We start from the raw sequence: 20,406 nt of genomic DNA, 5'->3' as shown, positions 1-20,406 counted from the left end.
GATATCTCGTCACATTCAGGATTGAGGGTTTTTTCATATCAAACAATGAGAGCGACAGTACTCAACCAGCACAAGGACCATAAAACATTCACACCTCCTTTCTTATGGTTTAGTGTCCTGAACAGCTGGACCTACCGGTGTTATGTCGAGACCAGTTCCCCTGAGGCTCTGCTGAACCTCGTCCCGTCCACACAGGAACGGACCTCTGCTAACAGCAACCACGGTGATGCACAAAAACCTAAGAACGAGTTTTTCATCTGAATAGGCCTGCAGTTTTTAGGCAAAAATGATCCATAAATCACACGTCATTTTAAAAACAATTATAAAAATAATGCTGTAGCCTTTTCACTAATAATTTGCTCACTTCTTACCGTTTTAATAAATAAAACGCAAAATTGTGCCCCGCCTCTGGGTCATTGTGGGTCAGAGGCAACACATCCACTTGGACGGATGTCGTTCTGAAATTCATACTGCTCAATTCTTACGTTTTAATGAATACATCCTGAAATTCCCATACCTCTAATCGGTCATAGCAGGGGGACACGTCCTGATGGACGTTCACGGAGCTGCAGGGGGAACGGATCTTAGTGGGGGAACTGGTCTCGACACAACACTGGTGAATTAGGTTAAAATGTTGGCATTTACCGGCCATCCAACCAGCAGTGAGCTTTGCACGGCAACCAGAACGTACAGCATAGCAACCATCTTCTCACCAATCAGGGATCAGTCAGGTGAAGCAGAGGTTTCTAAGAATCTGATTGGTTCTTGTGCCCTACTTGTTGGGACCTGTGTTGGGACTTTGATAGGACTCGTTCGGATAATGTTAGGAACATTTAAGCTGTCCGATTGCTCCCGCATCAGCGGATCTGAAATCAGTGAGGAATCTTCTGGGGTCAGCCTTCCATCAGAGAAGAATCGGCTCGTTTAGAAGAAACACCTCATTTAGAACAATCGGTCATTTAGAAGAACAAACTCGTTTAGGAGAATCGGCTCGTTTAGAAGAACCTGTTCATTTAGAAGAACCGCCTCATTTAGAAGAACATGCTCGTTCAGAAGAACAGTCTCATTCAGAAGAATCAGCTTGTTTAAAAGAACGGCTTCATTTAGAAGAACTGGTTCGTTTAGAAGAAGATGCATGTTTATAAGACTCAGCTCGTTTAGAAGAACCGTCTCACAACCCGTTCATTTAGTAGAACAGTCTCACTTAGAACCGGTTAATTTAGAAGAACTGTCTTTTCCAGCTCCCAAATGACTCATTATCAATTGGAGCTTTCATTTTTAAGAATCATGAACGGTTTGTGCTGATAAACTGTTTTCTATTCAATGTTTTCATAACCACCTGATGTTTGTCTTGTTACAGAAATCCGACTCCAGATCTCTTGGTCCAGGGTCCTGCAGGTTTTAGATGTTTCCTGGTCCAACTTGATGCTGCTTTTTCACTTGTTACCCAACTAGTTTACATTTAACCCATGTGGGCCAGTTTACCACCCGTCCGTCCATCGCTGCTTATCTGGGTCAGGACACAGGCCAGCAGCTAGACCAGGCCCTCCAGCTGGTCCAGGGGATCCCGAGGCATTTCCAGGCCCACAGAGATGTAGGAAACATAGTAAAAGCTAGTGAAAATAGAAATATTTGGAATATATCATCCCTTCAATGTTAGTTTGATCTCTAAATAATACGTACGATACGGACACAACTCGGTGTAATTTCTTCGTGAACTTGGCGACTTTGTGATCTTTTACTTTAAACCATTTTAAAGCGGAAATACGTTGGATTGTTACATATTTGGTGTTACTGACAGCTGAGGCTGAAAACATGGAACATAAATCTGCTGGTTAGCAGTTTTTAGGGGGAAACTTTGTCCTTTAATGACCCACAGGAGGACAAGCGTCTCCAGTGTCCCGGTGACTGAAGGACCAATTAAACTGGAGTTCCTCAAATTAAAACTTGCGCATTAAAAATTATCCATGTAGGGAAACAAGCATAAATGTAAATGACCTGAGAGGAGAAAAATAATTCACTAAAGGGCTGAGTCCCTCCCTACCACTATACACGCTGGTTCGGAGCATCTGCCCCCTTCCTTCACGTAATGCCATGATCCTAGGTGTTCTTGCACATGATTGGTCACATGGTGTGCACATAAAATTGAAGCCCCACCCGTCTGCAGGACTAGGAATTGTTGAAGAATCAGCAGGTCCATGAACGACACAGTCACCATATTCCAGTCCTGGAGGGCCATGGTCCTGGGGGTTTTAGATGGTTCCTGCTCCAACACACCTGGTTCTAGTGTACCAGATCAACAGCCTGCTAAGTTTCCTGCAACAAGAAACATCCAAGACCTGCAGGACTGCGGCCCTGGAGGACCGACTGTCCACTGCTGCTGTATTCACAGGTATTATTGATCCAAGATGATCAATATGAGGCTCAAATATCAGCTGATCAATAAAAACCTGGGGACCCGGCCAAACATCTGGACAGGAGCCATAATCCTGTTCAGGTTTGGACGGAGATTTCAGTTCCGAGTGGACGATGGCTCTCTGAGGATTCCCTCCTCATCCAGCTCCGAACCGGACGCTGGAAAAACCAGGAGGAAGACCTGGACCAGAACACCTGGACCAGAACATGTGTCAGAAGTTAACTGCCGAGTGGTTTTAATCCATCTCAGATTAGAGCCTCTCTGGTTCCGTCAGGTCACTGCTGTTCCCGGGTCGGTCCGGTCTCACCAGAACACGCAGCAGATGCTTCATACAATATAAACTTTATTAGTTCACTAGAGTTAAAATAAACCAAATAAAAGCAGATTGGCTTTAAATGATTCAGTCATGGAGTCTCCGGGGTCACCTGACCCGGTCAGGCCGCACTGAGCGTGCTCAGCTTTGTGATGTCACACCAGCCAACAAACCCAGCGGCCAAACAAGAGCTAGAAAAAAAAGATGGCGGTTTGTGGTGGGAGGCGGTCAGAGTCCAGCTTCCAATCAGAGTCCAGAACGACGGCGTCCAGGAAGAACTGCTCGGGAAAAGTTTCTCATTTTAACTTTATTTGCATCATACCAATGAAAAAATAGAACCTTATACAAATGTCTTCAATTTTCTATCTTTAAACAAGCAAAATGGTGAGTGACCCGATCCCAAACCGACGCAGCGGGGAAATAAAACGGAGGCGGCTCGCCGCCATGGCGGCGGCTCCAGCTTCTGCTCCTTCGGACCAACGCTTCCATTTGGCACTCAGGTTTCACTCGGGGGTGGGGTGGGGGGTGGGGGTCAGCGCTGCTGTTGGTGGAGGAGAACGCCGGGGATGGAGCGGTGGAGGCATCCATCGCGGAGCTGGGTGGAGGCGGTCCTCCATCGTCATTTTTAGTGCTCAGAAGAAGAAAAACAAGAGCAACAAAAATCTGAAGTTTTCCACAGAAGAAGAAGAAGAAATCCACAAAGTCACTCGTTCATCTGATTCCTCAAAAAGTCCGTTAGGTTCTCGTCGTGTTTTCAGCCCCTCCTCCCCCCGCCACCCCGGGTGTGGGGGCGGATCGGTGACGTCGTCATGATGTCGTAGGAGGGGCCCAGCTGCACGGCGACAGGAGGAGGGGGAGGGGCTCGTTTCTGTAATGGGAGGGGTCAGAGTCCAGTCCACAGGCCGTCCGGGAGGAAGAGGAGAAGGGGGGTCGTTGCCTGCTGGAACTGAAGGTGGTGTGATGTCATCATCATCTCGCGCTCACACAGACACTCATCGCACTTCTTCTGCTTCCGCAACGCCGCCACACACACAGAAGACTTCATCCAGACGGGCCGCAGGTCCTCAAGTTCACGTCGTCTCTCCGGTCCGCCGCCAACATCTGGAAGAAACGTCATCATCATCAACATCTGGACAGAACACGCAGAACACCAGCGTTCCCTTGGCTTTGCCCCATGGATGATCCGGTGTGGATCGCCATGCTTCAGGCTCGGCCAGATACGGAGTGAAGTTTTCCTACTGGACGGGCATGTTTGAGTCCCTGTACCACCTCACGATCCCGATCAAAACCAACGACATCCCCACCACAACTCGGATCAACAGTGGGACTCACATCAGCGTCAGTTACAGTCGCTCTATACATGCTTCAAGTTCACATCTCAGGTAACGTGTTAATAAAACCTACAAAGACTACTGGATCCAATCCAACAGCGTCAACTTCCAGGTCACGCATCCTCTACGCTTCATCCACACATCCTCCACGCATCCACCACGCTTCATCCACACATCCACCATGCTTCATCCACACATCCACCACGCTTCATCCACGCAGCCACCACGCATCCTCCACGCTTCATCCACACATCCTCCACGTATGCACCACGCATCCTCTACGCTTCATCCACACATCCACCACGCTTCATCCACACATCCACCACGCATCCACCACGCTTCATCCACACATCCACCACGCATCCACCACGCTTCATCCACGCAGCCACCACGCATCCACCACGCATCCTCCACGCTTCATCCACACATCCTCCACGTATGCACCACGCATCCTCTACGCTTCATCCACACATCCACCACGCTTCATCCACACATCCACCACGCATCCTCCACGCTTCATCCACACATCCTCCACGCATCCACCACGCATCCTCCACGCTTCATCCACACATCCTCCACGTATGCACCACGCATCCTCTACGCTTCATCCACACATCCACCACGCTTCATCCACACATCCACCACGCATCCTCCACGCTTCATCCACACATCCACCACGCATCCTCCACGCTTCATCCACATCCTCCATGCATCCACCACGCTTCATCCACACATCCACCACGCTTCATCCACACATCCACCACGCATCCTCTACGCTTCATCCACACATCCACCACGCATCCTCCACGCTTCATCCACCACGCATCCTCCACGCTTCATCCACATCCTCCATGCATCCACCACGCTTCATCCACACATCCTCCACGCATCCACGCATCCTCCACGCATCCTCCACACATCCACCACGCATCCTCTACGCTTCCACGGCGCATCCACCACGCATCCTCCACACATCCTCTACGCTTCCACCGCGCATCCACCACGCATCCTCCACACATCCACCACGCATCCTCTACGCTTCCACCGCGCATCCTCCACACATCCACCACGCATCCTCCATGCATATTCCACGCTTCCACCGCGCATCCACCACAAATCCTCCACGCATGCACCACGCTATCAGTCTGGTAGGATCTGGTTATTATGTAAAAGGTTAACTTGTTTTATGAATTACTTGTTATGAGCTGTCAACCTTGATTCCACTTTTTAACACGTATTATTGACCTAAATTCATGTTAAAAACTCATACTTTTATTGTTTGATTAAAACTATCAAACTTAGAAACGACTAGAATGTGACTAAAACTAATAAACATTCTCCTCCTGGATACTAAAACTAACATCGATGCGTCCAGAACGAGCTGGAAGCCGTCCCCGTCCACCACGGACACCATTTTGTTCTCTCCAGTGGACGACGGAGCGGCCTGGTTTTCTGTCCACGCTCAGCAGTCATCCACTCCATTTGCTTTTTATTTAAGGTCCCATAAAGAAGAAAACGAGGTTTGAGTCGTGCTATGAATGGAGATCGGGTCTCATGCTGAGTCCAGGAGAAACGGTTTGTGGTGAATCGTCGACTCCATTAGACCAAACTTCTGATTTTCTCACTGATGAACCTGCATAACAATTCATCCAGGGTTCTTTCACGCATGTTGTAAAGTCTCTGTGGGTTTAATCATATTTTATCATTATTATTTTATCATCACCATCATCATCATCATTACTATTAAATGAGCTCATGTCATGATGATGATGTGTTCATGTTGGCTCGTACTTCTCAGCTTCAACAGGCTGCAGACTGAATGATGGAGCAAACGTTTGTTCCTGTCTGGTTCTGGTTCAGGTGTGTGTGCTCACCAGGCCTGGCTCTTGAGCTTGCGGAGCTCCTTGGTGGCCCAGGTGGCCAGCGTCTTAGTCTTGGTGGTCTTGGAGCGTCGGCCCTCCGTCAGCAGGTCGTTGATTAGAGGACGAACCTCCACCAGCTTCATCACATCTTTACCGAAGGCCGTGCACAGGTCACTACGCACACACACACACAGAAACAGAGTTTAATGTAAGAGAGTCCCAACAGGAAGCAGTAACACAGTGGGTTGGGTTCCGGGTTGGGTTCCGGGTTGAGTTCTGGGACGAGTTCTGGGACGAGTTCTGGGACGGGCTCTGGGTTGGGTTCTGGTCTCAGAGACTGTGGTTGGGTTGTCCATCACACCGTCAGAGTGGTGCATGATTTATCTTCACCGACCAGATGACACACTGTAGCTCCGCCCAGAGGACAGTAAAAAAGGTGTTGTCATGGCAACGGGTTAAAATGGCTGTTTGTAGGCGGAGCCTCTTTCTAAAGATTGGAGACTAAAGGCCATTTGAGCTGGACGCAGACGGGCAGGTTCATCGGTTACGTACGTAATCTGATCCGCTTTCAGGGAGCTTGGCTACCCGTCGCTGGATGCAGGAGACAATCCACCGGAAACCACGGGGTAGCGCTAGCTGTAGAATAAAGACGGTATGTGAGTGTTTAGGGTGTGTTGGGTGGTTGGAAACATCGTCATAGCGACGCGTTAGCGCTGCTAACCGGTGTCTGAAACGGACGTCAGCACATCAGTGAACTCTGAACTCAGCACCCACCCCTGGTGAATGAACCGACTTCACCAAAAATCACATAGAAGTGTGAGGACGGCGACGCTGGAAACGGATGTCGCCGTTTACGTACGTGGGCCGGCGTGGCTCAGAGGGGAGAGCAGACATCCTGCAGCCCAAGGGGCTCATGTCGAGGTGCCCCTGAGCAAGACATCGAACTCCAGACGGGTCGTGGTTAGCGCCTTGCTAGCATGTGAATGTGTGTGTGTGTGAATAGGCGCATTCCGACAGAGAAGTTCTAAGGACGCAGTTCTAATAACTGTCCTAGTTCTAAGAACTACCTTCTCCAGGGGAACTGTTTCATGTTGCATTCGTACATGAGTTGGGGGCGGTAGCGGGACCGATGTGACGCATACGTCTGCGACAGTGACGTGTGACTTTAGCGCCACATAACAACAAAACAAAACCCGCTAAAAACAAAACAACACGACAAGCTAATACGGAGAACGAAGAGATCGTAGTGTTCATGCTCTGCTTGATGGAGATGTTACTGATGGACGATACAACCAGGCATCTCACGTCGAGGCTGGAAGGCTCCTGAAAGTCAGAAGATGAAGAATCCAGCGGCAGGAGATCCGCCGCAGACAAAGGAGACGACGTGTAAGTTTAACTTATTAAACGTGCAGCGATTGTATACGTGTCTTATGAGTAAACATTTCAGACGGTTTTCTACTGTCTGTGTTGAGCAGATTACAATAAGTAAATATTTCAGACGGCGGGTTTATTGTAACTCGTGTTCTGTTTCAGACGTTGCTGCAGCTCATTGAACCTCCTCACCGTCCGGCTGGTCCGGAGCAAAGCTGATAACTAGCGGGAAAAGGTTGTTCTCAATTTTACCGATGAGCAGTGGATAGAGAATTTCTGTTTGTCCAGGGAGACATTTCAATACATCTGTGGCCGCCTGAAGCTGCACCGGAGAGGATGGACACAACCACCTGCTGCAGATACTGAAGGAGATGGAGAACAGCCGTGATGCTTCACCTCCTGCCTTCCAGCTAATCACTACACACCTCCCCATAATAAGCATCATGTTCTGGAAGTTCCACAGACAGAACATACATGTATACATGATGTACATGCTGCTGCGGCGTTGCCCGAGTAAACATGTCGGTGGTACAAACTGTCCTATTTACTGTTTGTTCGGTTCGTCCCGCTCCGGTTGTCGTGGTCCTTAATTTATTTGTAGTCTTGTGTGAGTTTTCTACGTGCACTGCTTCGCGTTATCCCGCGTTCTCTGACTGAGAGCTGATCGTCAGGAATATTTTTATATTTCGTTACGAACCTTCAAAACCTCTCTGAAAATCCTCTGTGGCGTAGACGGTCAGAAGAGCTTCGACCTCCTCGTCGGTCCATTTATCGCTTGCTCTGTTGTTGTCTTTGTCCGTATGTACAACCGTGTTTTTTAAATGTGGCGGGGACACAAAATGCGGAAATCTGGCAAGGGGCGGAGCTACCAGTCACCAAACACCTACGTCATGAGGGTTCCTATAGAATCCCGCTCAGACCCTGCCTCGGAGTAGGAGCTAAAATGGTTCTAGGAACTGGGGGCTTTGGTCCCTAGTTCCTATATGTCGGAATGCACGAAAAAACGGCCTGGTTCCTGAAAAGGTTATAGGAACTGCAAAAGGTTCCTACAGTCGGAAAGAGCCTAGTGTGATGTAAAGAACTAAATAAGTACAGACCGTTTACGTACGTGCGGGAAACGAGGTACTACACACTGTGGTAGTAATAGTAGAGGTAGTAGTAGAGGAAATGGTAGAAGACTAGAAAGAAATGGTAAAAGTACAAATGAAAGAAGTAGAATGAAATAGAAGTAAGGATCTTTCATCAGTAGTCGCAGTAGAAGAAGTGGTTAGTAGAAGGAGAGGATTGTTTTAGAAGTAGTAGAAGAAGAGTTAGTAGAATAGAGGAAGTGATAATAGAAGAAGAGCCATGGCTCCTCCCCGTCCCGTCTCACCCGATGAGCCCCGCGGCGTTGGCCACCACGCCGTCAGAGTGATCTTCATCCTCGGCGATGTGGTGGATGAAGGAGAGGATGAACTCCACCCGAGGCTGGACCAGCATCACATCAGCTGTAGGAGGAAGAGGAGGAGGTGAGGAAGGGCAGGTGAGGAAGAACAAACTCATGTCACACAGTGTCTGTTGGGTCCCGCAAAAACCAGGAAGCCGGTTTTATTTTGGGCCGAAGCCCGAAGCTTCCTGGGTGAAAAAGACCCCATTTTCTCTGACGTCTTTAAATCCTCCTGAAGGACTGGGGACAGGAAGAGGAACGGACATCAGCTGATTCGCCGCGGCCATGTGGTCAGACCGCCGGACCGGGGACTGGACTGGGTCAGGATGGAGGGGTCACACGAGCCCTCCATCCTGACCAGAAAGGTGTGGTGGTCTTACGATGGACGTTCTCCTGGTCGCCCTTCAGGCCCTGGATGATCCCGGTGTAGGCCTCCAGGCAGCCCTCCCTCAGCTCGTTCAGGTAGTCCACCATGTCGTAGTCCGTCTGAAAGACCACCCCCATCATCATCATCATCCTCATCAGAGCAAGCACCATCATCATCATCATCTTCACAGCCAGAACTAGACTGATGAACTGATTGTACAGTCAATCAGCTCCGAGTCAGACCTCGGAACCGGGCTAAATAGGGTCTTGTGGACCTCACCTTGTCCACCTGGGCCTGGGAGGCCTGCTGCAGGGTGTCCAGGACGATGTCCAGGTACTTCTTAAACTCTCCTCCGATGGCCAGAGCGATATCACCGAAGGCGGAGAGGATCTGAGGCTTCACTGACCGGTGGACGTTCTCGTTCTGCACACATCGATCAGCTGATCACTTACAGCTCAGTGATGAAGATTAAACAGAGTGAAAGCTACAGGAGCCTCCTCCTCCTCACCCCCAGGTTCTCCAGCAGCAGCTGCATGATCTCGTCACAGTAAGGCAGGATGTTGGACGTCAGAGCTCTGCACAGGTCGCACACCAGACCCACTGCAGCCAGACACACCTGGAACATCATCATCATCAGTTGATGTGAGAGTACTTCACTGACGGTGGGAGTTTGTAGGATTTCTGAGAATGTTCTGACCTGATACTCGGCGTAGTTCTTCAGTCCGATACCCAGGAACGGCTTGAAGGCATCCATGTATTTCTGGAAATCGCTGCCCAGAACTGCAACCATCAGACAGCACAGTCATGGCTCAGGCAGCGGTAACCATGGCAACGTTCTGCTGACCCATGTGTGAGCGCATACCTTCGACCAGCGTGGACACGGCCATCAGAGCATCCTCCTGCACGCCGCCGGAGCCGGCCGTGCTCTGGAACATCCTGAGCAGAGACGCCATGACCACGTCGGAGATCTGCAGGGCGTCCTGGTGCTGAACCTTCCGGAGAACATTCTGCAGGGAACAGGGCGGCTCAGAACCGAGCGCCGACGAGGCAGGCAGGCCGCCGTGGTCCGGCGTGTGTGTTTAGACCTGCCTGCCTTCAGGCGTGTGCGTGTTCCGGCGTGTGTGTTTAGACCTGCCTGCCTTCAGGCGTGTGCGTGTTCCGGCGTGTGTGTTTAGACCTGCCTGCCTTCAGGCGTGTGCGTGTTCAGACGTGTGCGTGTTCCGGTGTGTGCCTGTGATCAGACGTGTGCGTGTTCCGGTGTGTGCGTGTTCAGACGTGTGCCTGTGATTAGACGTGTGCGTGTTCAGACGTGTGCCTGTGATTAGACGTGTGCCTGTGATTAGACGTGTGCGTGTTCCGGTGTGTGCCTGTGATCAGACGTGTGCGTGTTCCGGTGTGTGTAGTTAGGCGTGTGCCTGTGATCAGACGTGTGCGTGTTCCGGTGTGTGTAGTTAGGCGTGTGCCTGTGATTAGACGTGTGCGTGTTCAGACGTGTGCCTGTGATTAGACGTGTGCGTGTTCAGACGTGTGCCTGTGATTAGACGTGTGCGTGTTCAGATGTGTGCGTGTTCAGACGTGTGCCTGTGATTAGACGTGTGCGTGTTCCGGTGTGTGCCTGTGATCAGACGTGTGCGTGTTCCGGCGTGTCAGCTCACCTGTAGAGTGGCACAGAGCAGCGACTGCAGGTCGTTGAACTGGATCCTGTCTGAGGTGCTCTGGATGTGGGACTGAACACAGGAAGTGATGTCATTACGCAGGAAGCAGCCTCCTCCTGCCCCTCCCCCCTCTCCCGCCTCCTCACCTCCATCTGCAGGACCTGCTGCAGCCTCTCCATGATGACTAGCGTGGTCTTCTGGACCGCAGGATAACAGTCTTTGGCGCTGTTCTTGACGATCTCCATCAGAGCCTCATAGGCCGCCGAGCGCAGGTTGTTCTGGTGACCGTCGGGTCTGCGAGACCAAACACAGCCGCATCACAACAAACGCCAACCAGAGGCGCAACCTGATTGGATCAGACCCATGTGAGCTGAAACTTTTAGACCAGCTGATCTGCAGTCAGCGATGGAAACTAAAGCCTGATGGTCTGAGGACGTTTAACCCTCTGAGGTCACCTGATGTCCAAACTAAAGACTTAAAACTGAGAAGACGCGGCGCCTCCGTTTCACCTTCCCACAAGAACGTACAAGCCTAAGAAACAACAGCTTGTCATCTACGCATCTGGTTGCTGAGGAAGAGGAGAATAAAATCCACTCAAAGCTGGTTGATGTGCTGCCTCCTGGTGGACAGGAGGACTAACACACCCTGGACATGTCCAGCCCGATGTCCTCAGGAGGACAGGAAGTGGTTTAAGGACAGGAACAAATCGTCTTGGTGAAGAAAGGTTGGCAGGTCTGATCCGCTTTCATGTAAATAATGAACTTTGTTTACTGAATGTGTTTATTCTGAGTTATAAAAATAAACGACTTTTCTGGTTTTCACACTAAAAACGATCTTATATTTTCTTTTTGTGTGATTTCAGGTCGAGTGCGTTCGTACAGGTCAGAATGAAACATACATGTAGAATCACACGCCAGGCCAAACCAGAAAGTGTGAACCCAAACAAGGCAAGTAAACTGGTTTAAACTGGTTTAAAGCAGCCAGGTACAGCCCAGTGAGCCGGAGGACTCCTTTCTAGAAAACGGTTTTATTTCAGCAGATTTAAATTCCAGCTCAGGCCTGCTGGTTCCATTAACAGAGAAGAAGCAGAAGACGACAGGAAGCAGCTCTGCTGTACAGTCAAACAGGAAGTCCTGCGGCAGGAAGTGGCCTCTGAGGGACGTTACCTGTCCGTGGTCTCCAGGAGCTTCTGGACGATGATCTCAAAGGACGAGGACAGGCAGTAGGTGCTGGGCTCCTCCTGGTCCTCTGCAGCGTCCGTGGCTTCGTACGCCGCCTCGGCCAGAGACGAGAAAGCCTGACGGGGACACGAGGACGATAAGAAGACGTCTCTGGTCAGACGACCAGCTCAAAGACAGGAAGACGAGACGCAGCCCAGGTCTAAACAACGTTACTGTCTGAAACGGGGTGTATGGAGGACAATGCTGCGCCACGTTCACTGTCAGGCAGCAGAGCAGGAAACGTCGGTTTCGACTCACCCAGCAGACGTTGGAGGCCACCCTCGGCTCCGCCCCCAGGCCCTCGATCAGACACTGCAGCAGGGGGGCCAGGTACACCTCGTTGATGGCGGCTTCGGGTAGCAGCTCACAGATCCGCCCCACCGTCCACGCCGTGGTATCCCTCACCACCACGCTGGGGTCCTTCATCAGCTCGATCATAGTGGGCATCCCCTGTGGGGGTCAGGTGGTCAGAGCCGGTTCAGGCAGTGCGGAGGCGGCGGCCGACCTCGGCAGTTACCTGAATAACCAGAGGCTTGAGCTGGTTCAGGTCCGGGCCCTCCAGGATGGAGCCGAAGGCCATGACGGAGGCGTCGCGGTAGCGCCAGTCCGGGTGTTTGATGTTCTCTTTGATGAAGGGCAGGACGTGCGGGACCACGTCGTCCTCGCAGCAGGTCGCCAGCAGCATCAGACACACGCCCGCAGCCTTGCAGGGGTTCCAGTCATCGTCGTCGTCGTTCTCGTCCTGCGCACACACACACACACACACGTCACGTCACATGACCGGACTCCCAGCAGGCGGGACGGCAACAGGCCGGGTCAGCACCTGCTTGGTCAGGGTCTGGGTCAGGATGGGGACCAGGTACTGCAGCGCTCCTTTGGCGTAGAATTTACTGGTGTGCTCCGGAGGGCGGCCCTGCTCCGAGGCCTGGAACAGGAAGAGAGACGTCACTGACCGGGAACGCCAACACAAACAAACAAACACAAACAAACAAACCTCCGAGGCCTCGATGGCCAGGTCCATCTCCTCATCACAGACGTTGGACCAGAACTCGATGCCCTGCAGCGCCACCTCATCGATGTCGCTCTTCATCGCCTCGATGGTGATCTGACCACAGAAGACACACCACAGAGTCATGTGATCAGGGAGTCATGTGATCAGGGGGTCATGTGATCGGGGTGATCACGTAACATCATGATTCTAGATGGTGAAACAAAGCTGAAATCCTGATTCATTAAACTGAACCAGGAAACCAAAGTTCAAACCAGTTTTAACCTGGACTCAAACCGGTTTAAACCTGGAGTCAAACCGGTTTAAACATGGAGTCAAACCGGTTTAAACCCAGAGTCAAACCGGTCAAACCGGTTTAAACCCAGAGTCAAACCGGATTTAACCTGGAATCAAACCAGATTTAACCTGGAGTCAAACCGGATTTAACCTGGAGTCAAACCAGATTTAACCTGGAGTCAAACCGGATTTAACCTGGAGTCAAACCGGTTTTAAACCTGGAGTCAAACCGGATTTAACCTGGAGTCAAACCGGTTTAAACCTGGAGTCAAACCGGATTTAACCTGGAGTCAAACCAGATTTAACCTGGAGTCAAACCGGATTTAACCTGGAGTCAAACCGGATTTAACCTGGAATCAAACCAGATTTAACCTGGAGTCAAACCAGATTTAACCTGGAGTCAAACCGGTTTTAAACCTGGAGTCAAACCGGATTTAACCTGGAGTCAAACCGGATTTAACCTGGAGTCAAACCGGATTTAACCTGGAGTCAAACCGGATTTAACCTGGAGTCAAACCGGATTTAACCTGGAGTCAAACCGGTTTAAACCTGGAGTCAAACCGGATTTAACCTGGAGTCAAACCGGTTTAAACCTGGAGTCAAACCGGATTTAACCTGGAGTCAAACCGGTTTAAACCTGGAGTCAAACCGGATTTAACCTGGAGTCAAACCGGATTTAACCTGGAGTCAAACCGGTTTAAACCTGGAGTCAAACCGGTTTAAACCTGGAGTCAAACCGGATTTAACCTGGAGTCAAACCGGTTTCTGTCAGTGTAAACAGAGTTGGTATTTCTTACCGCAAACAGAGCAGGTCCCATGTAGGTCTCCATGTACTGATAATATAGAGACATGATCTTCACCAGGTTCTGTAGGGCTGCCACGCGCACCTGAATGCATCACAGAGATGGAGCAGGATGTTACCGATCAGAAGCTAACACGTCGCCTGGATGGGAGCGGTTTTGGTGCGATACTCACTCTGGTGTCGGGACATTGCGTGGCTTCACACACCACCTGCATGATGAAGTGTCTCTCCGTCTGAAAACACATCAGATTTATTTCAGACAGTTTCGGGGAGCAGCTGTGAGGTTCTCAGACCGGAACCGGATCTCTAAAGATGGAGGAACAGCTCCAGCGCGTCTCCGTACCTCCTTGTCGAAGTTGGCTTTGGTGAACTCCAGCGAGTTGAGCAGGGCGTTGGTGGCGGCCAGCTTCACATTGTTGCTCGGCTCTTCCTTCCTCATGCCCTGGATGATGGCCGTCAGGATCTGGTTGGCGTTCTCCTGCAGCTGCTCCGGGTCCTGGACCAAGAACCGAGTGAGAAACTTCAAGCTAACATTTATGATCCGAAGATGATCCAGTTGCTGGAGCAGGACTGCAGCCTGACTCAGCTCTGGTTTACTCACGATGTCCTGGCAGATGTAGCCGATGGCCTCCAGCGTGGACTCCTTCATGTGCTCGGTGCTGGAGGGGTCGGTGACGTTGGCCACCAGCTGTGGGATGAGCTCCGGCCACTGGTTGACGGGGATCTCTGCGCAGGCGATGCCGGCGACGCACTGCGAGGCCGAGCTGGGCCGGTACGTCTCCGTGCCCAGAGTCTGTAGAACCTGCCGGACACAGACGGGGAAATGTCAGCCGGGGGAACCTCTGGTGGATCCGGCATGGAGGACGTGCGAGCACTTACATAGTTCTTGATTTCGCGGCGAGCGCTGACGTCGATGGCCAGCCATCTCTGCTGGTACTGTGTCTTGACGTCGGGGTCTTTGGAGGTCAGGGAATTCTTCACCTGGAGACCCGCAGCCACCCGAGCCACCTGCGTGTTTCCCGGGTTCGCCAACACTTTGGACAGCTCCACCAGGAACGTGGGCTGGAGGAAAGAAGACAGGTTAGAGTGAAGGAACCACAAAGAACCTGAGGGGACCAGAATGGCCTCAAGGCGACCCGAAGCTGCTCCGATAAAACCCAGGAACCGGTCTCAGCTGACTCAGGAGACGTCAACCGGACTCTGACTTTGTCTTTGGTTGGTTTTATTATTCAGTTAGAGAGATTGATGGGAGTGTCTGCAGACGGACTCCAGTCTCTTAAAAACTCCTGAGAAATTAAAGAAACTTAGATCGAACAACCGGGCTTAAGATGCGTGTTTGAGTCGAGGTGAAGACGGTCAAATTACTCCTGGATGAAGAGCCATGAGGTCAAAGTTCTGATCCGACTACTTCTGGAAGGTCTTTGGGGCATGTTGGATCCTGGTTCTGAAATGTTCCCAACACACTGGACATGACGGGGTTGCGCCAACATGTGAACCCGACACGACCAGAACCGAGTCAGAGCTCCTGGCAGTTCTGACCCGGCTGGTGAGTGATGCACCACAGGAAAACCGTCCATGTCCTGGGATTTCCGCCGGCGGTCCAGAACCTGCTGAAGAACACGTTCCTTTCTTCAAAGCTCCCAGTCGACTGGACTCACCTGGTACGGGTTTTAATAAGGTACTGGGAGTAAAGGAAAGTGGATCGTTCACAAATAAAGAAAATGGACCAATCACATTTGGAGTTCTCTGAGCGTCACACCAGGACCTGCCATGACTAATGTGGAGCCGAAACTACATTTCCCATCATGCCTCTGAGTTTTCCAGCTGTCAGAAGATGGAAAAGCTGCTGGTGGGTCCGTCTTCTTCTCGGATCAGAGGATGGATACTACAGATGACGGAAAGCCTCTGTTTCCTGACTGAAGGGCGTCTCCATGGAAACAGAAAAGTTCATGTCTGACTCCGACGTTCCACCAGAGGAAAACAGGACTCTTTCTGGTTCGAGGGTTTTCTTTCTACTGGGACTAAACTGAATATTAACGGCTTTTTAGCAGAATTCTGACTTTAACATGTTTCTGCTCGTGTCACATCACAGCTGCACCAGAGGATCAGCAGAACTACCAATCCACCACATCCTCTCAGACTTTACTTATTGCCTTCACATCCTCGCTGCGTTCCACGCCCCACGCAGGGTTTCCCTGGTTCCAGCGACTGGTCCTCAGAGACAGCATAGAGGTCGTGTATCAGCTGTACGTACCGCCTGCAGACAATCACCCGACTGGTTTCCTCCCTGTTACTGGCGTGTACTCGCAGGCCTGTCGCCATAAGCAATAAGTCAGTTACTGCACGGTTAGAAAAAATGAGCGCGGTGAGTTTCCCAGCCGCCATAATTTTCATGGTTTTTTTTGTTTCTATCTTACTTGACCATGACAGCAGGTTTCACTACGCAGCGTCTCTGAGAGCTCTGGTTTCTTGTGGAGGGATCATACGTGTCAGACTTTATTTTCTATCTTACTTATTGGTTCTGGTTGTGTTTGGTTTTCACTGATTTTGTTTGTCACTTTAAATTTTTTCCAGTTTCAGTGTAAAATGTTCTTTAGAAATAAAAGTCTATTCATCTTTGACATTATTATGGCATTTTCATTACATTAGTTGAAAATTGTCTCAAAATGACATTATGGCAATAATCTGAGAAAATTTATCACAGGAGAACTGGTTATGGCGACAGGACCGCGTACACGTTGCAGACATCAGCCACGCTGAAGTTCCACTGTGTAGGAACTACTGCCATCTAGTGGTGAAGATGGGTTTAGCAGAGTAGGAAATGTACGGTGGCCGTCAGTGGCCAAACTTCTTCCAGACAGAAAGATGCTTTCATGAGAGTGGAACCAGCGGCCTCGGGTGCTGCAATGACTGAACCACAGGTGTGTTTTCTTCTTCTATGGTGCTTTTAGGGCGTACTGATCCCAGGCGGAGCTCTAGCTCCTCTCAGACAAAGCTGCTGGTGCAGGTGTAAAGCTTCTTTGTCCCTTCAGAGACACCGTAGTATAAATGGTGGGAGCTGCTGGATCAGGAATTCCTGAACTTCTGGAGGCGTCACATCGTTACGCGTGAGGATAAATTCATGTAAACGTGTGACACCAACACTCAGCTGTGAAGTCACATCTTCAGACCTCATCATGGACTAATTTTCCACCAATGACTGAAAGTCAAAAACCATCGAGGACAGAAAACTGTCCCTGGTGTCCTGATGAAGTGAATAAAGACACTTTTATTCAAATAAAAGTCTGAATCTGATCTAGAGGAAAAGAAACTTTAAATCATCCGTTTATTATCATCCAGTCTGAAGTAATGTTAAAGGTCCCATATTATGCAAAATTCACTTTTTAATGGTTTTGGAACAGTCATACTGGTCCCCCCGCATGTGTAGGAGACCCGTAAGTGTGAAACTCTTTCAGGCGCTCTCTCTCCCCCCTGCTCCACCTCTAGGGAAGTAAGCGCTGAAATGAGCTTGTTTGAAAGCGTGTACGTTATGACGTCATAAGGGACAATAACCACTCCCCACAGAGCGATGGACCCGTCTACCGGCTCTCAAAGCCCGCCCTCTAAAAATCACCTAGCGCCCAGTGTTTTTCCCTCTTCGGCAACCCTCGTTAGCGGACATGGCTAAGCGACAGAAGCACTGTTGTTTGTGGCTGCATAAATGAACACGAAAACGTTTTTTTACTTCCATCCACTGAACCCACGAGGACTGAGTGGATTAATTTTATTTTTGGAGGAAATGTACCCGGAAAACTTCCAAAGGTTTTGCATGTCTGTGGCCAGCATTTCAAAGAGGACTGTTTCCACAACATGGGGGCATGGAAAGCAGGCTTCGCCGACCGTTTGAAGCTGAAGCCAGGTTCAATACCAACTGTCCGTGACACAGCTGGAGAGGTAAGAGCTGGCAGTTATTTTATCGTTTCGGCCTTATTAGTCTGATAGCTTGAAAATATATTAACCTGTCAATCACCTCATGACGGGCGATGCGATGGGCGGAGCCAACAGCTGAGCTGCTCCACCAGGGTTCCGCCCACCATAAACGGCACATTTCTGAAGCTGCTAAAAAGAGGGAGGTGAAGAGAAGCCGCTGCACTCAAACTGAGGGTCGATTTGTCCATACCATGGCGGAAATATTTCATTTAGATATTAATGAATGGTCTCAGATTGGGAATAAAGTGTATAATATGGGACCTTTAAATAAAAGGTTCTTGGCCTTCATACCCGGGTCAACACGAAGGGTTGTGCAGCTGATGCTGGGACCAGTTCTCCAGTGAACCGCCATCATGGCGTTGCATTATAACGGTGCAGGTCTCGCTGAAGCTGCACCGATGTCTGAAGGCTTTCAGGAACTGGGTTCATGATCGGGTCTCAGACTCAGGAGATGCTGCTGGTCCAAACAGGGCAGGTGAAACCAAACCAGTGGGTCCAGTTCCTGAACACCCAGCTGGACTCCAGCCAGGATTCGTCAAATCCACGTTACTGATGGAGGTTTGACACACAGATGATAACCTGAGTAAAAACGCTGATTCAGACCGTCAGACGTTTTACTGGACGTGTTGTCGTGACCATTCAAACTGACCAATGGCAGCGCTTCCTGCTAATCATGAACCACTGACGGTTCCAGGTTTAATGAACTGAGCCGTCAAAGTGTGAATGGGCCGGATTTGCTGTAGTTAAACCAGATTAAGTCATCTGTCTCTGCTGACATGCCAACACCGGCAGACTGTGTGTGTGTGTGTGGAGGGAGGGACGGGGGGCAGAGAGGTGATGAAGCCAGGCTGCAGCTGTCTGGAGCGCCTCTCCTCTCCAGCTGCAGCCCCGCCAGCTTCCCCCTTTACCGGCTCCATACTAACCAGGTTCTCTATCGCCGCTTGCTCCAGAAACTTCTGTGCCGCCTCCAGTTCATTCCGATCTGAAGAGAGAGAGGAAGAGGAGGGGAGAGTTACTTTCTTTGCTAGCAGCTAATTAGCGGACAGACGAACTAGCCTTCGATGAGACATAAATACGAAAGTTAAAATCACTTCATCTGACGTTCTGATCACAAACACACCGATCCTGGTGACTGTCTGTCCCGACATGCGAGGTTAATTACAACCGGTGAATTTTCCAGGCTGCACACAACCCGCCTGGGTGGAGGAACACGCCGCAGCTACAACATGCGTGTTAGCTACTTTTTCGGCAGGCATGCTAGCACGACCCGGGTTAGCATGCTAGCAGTAGCCGCGCAGCGGAACACGTTTCAGGGTCTAGAAATAAAGTTTGACGAACCAACAACAAAAACGATCATAACGGCGCAAACTCAATTCAAAGACAATCAGTACGGATCACTTCACATCTCGAGGTGTTTCTCTCCTTGTGGTGGCTCTTTAGCACCGTAAGCCGGAGAGGCGTGAGAGGAAGCGGCCGATCGTTTGAATGATACGCGCTCGAAGCTAACAGGCTAGCAGAGCGGCTGCACCGGGCATGGGCTGGGTCGATCTCCGGCTCAGCGTCAATCTGCTGTTACATCACCCAAAATCGGCAACCATTAGGCCGCTCATCGTTAGTGTGATATGACAGCGTATTCCGATTCAACCGAAGCGGGTTGACCAGCCTATCACACCGTTCACCTGCGATTAAACAACCAGACTGCGAAGTCACCAGCTGTGCAAGGCCGTAACATAAGCTGAGTTAGCATTACGAGCTAGCAGCTAGCTAGCTAGCGCGGCATTTTCCTCCTCCCTCCAACAATCTTTCCGCGTTAACTCATCGGCAAAACCAAACAACATACAGCCCTGGACCCCGAGCGGGGTGTGAGCGCGCAGAGGGGCCCCAGTGCTCACCTGGAGAAACTGTTTTTTCCAAAATAGTGATGAGCTCCATTCTGTGCCACGGCTGCTGCTCGCTTCAGTCGGACAGGTTCAGTTGCCGCGCAGCACCCACAGCGGATTATATTTCTTGTACTGAACTCAGGCGGTGCCGGCCACGGGGCGGGTTCGGTGGTTGACAGAGGGAGGGCGACTTCCCCGGTGCTGGCTCGATGTGTTTTACTCAGATGTTGCGGAAACTGGTCACGGCCGTGGAGCTCTGTAAACGTCTGGCAGTTTCACCGCCGCCCGTTTGCATCCTGTGTTGTCGGGAGGGAAAGGACCGCGCGTTTCTCCCATGCGGAGGGATATCACGCACTGACGCAAGTTGGGCTACGTGCTGCGTTCAGGAGCTCAATGACGTTTCAGATCTCTACTGAAGGATTATAAATATTATTAATTATGGAAAAATAGCAGCTTCCTGACACAACAGACTTATTATTTTACTTTACTGTGTGTCAATGACAACAATA

At 50.5% G+C, this 20,406-nt stretch overlaps 2 protein-coding genes and 1 non-coding gene across 4 annotated transcripts in view; 1 reads left to right on the top strand and 2 right to left on the bottom strand.

Annotated features, from left to right (window-relative positions):
- LOC121651305 overlaps nucleotides 1–20,406 on the top strand; it is a 543,600-nt gene that overhangs the window by 410,071 nt on the left and 113,123 nt on the right. The window lies entirely within an intron of this gene.
- kpnb1 (karyopherin (importin) beta 1) lies at nucleotides 2,740–20,254 on the bottom strand. Its single transcript, XM_042003433.1, has 22 exons — nucleotides 19,910–20,254; nucleotides 18,941–18,999; nucleotides 14,928–15,110; nucleotides 14,650–14,850; nucleotides 14,392–14,544; nucleotides 14,222–14,281; nucleotides 14,044–14,133; nucleotides 12,956–13,066; nucleotides 12,785–12,886; nucleotides 12,479–12,703; nucleotides 12,220–12,411; nucleotides 11,908–12,038; nucleotides 10,888–11,035; nucleotides 10,742–10,813; nucleotides 9,949–10,093; nucleotides 9,784–9,866; nucleotides 9,595–9,702; nucleotides 9,366–9,509; nucleotides 9,100–9,205; nucleotides 8,666–8,780; nucleotides 5,935–6,096; nucleotides 2,740–3,830 (listed from the first exon to the last, which is right to left on the bottom strand). Coding segments are annotated over exons 1-22 (2,631 nt in total). The 5' UTR covers nucleotides 19,950–20,254; the 3' UTR covers nucleotides 2,740–3,829.
- Nucleotides 8,846–8,987, bottom strand: LOC121634821. The gene has a single exon (XR_006009304.1). It is a non-coding gene; the product is annotated as a small nucleolar RNA SNORA79 (small nucleolar RNA).

Source organism: Melanotaenia boesemani, chromosome 2 (assembly GCF_017639745.1).
Source record: "Melanotaenia boesemani isolate fMelBoe1 chromosome 2, fMelBoe1.pri, whole genome shotgun sequence".
Taxonomy (NCBI): Eukaryota; Metazoa; Chordata; class Actinopteri; order Atheriniformes; family Melanotaeniidae; genus Melanotaenia; species Melanotaenia boesemani.
This window is presented reverse-complemented; position numbering and strand designations above follow the sequence as displayed.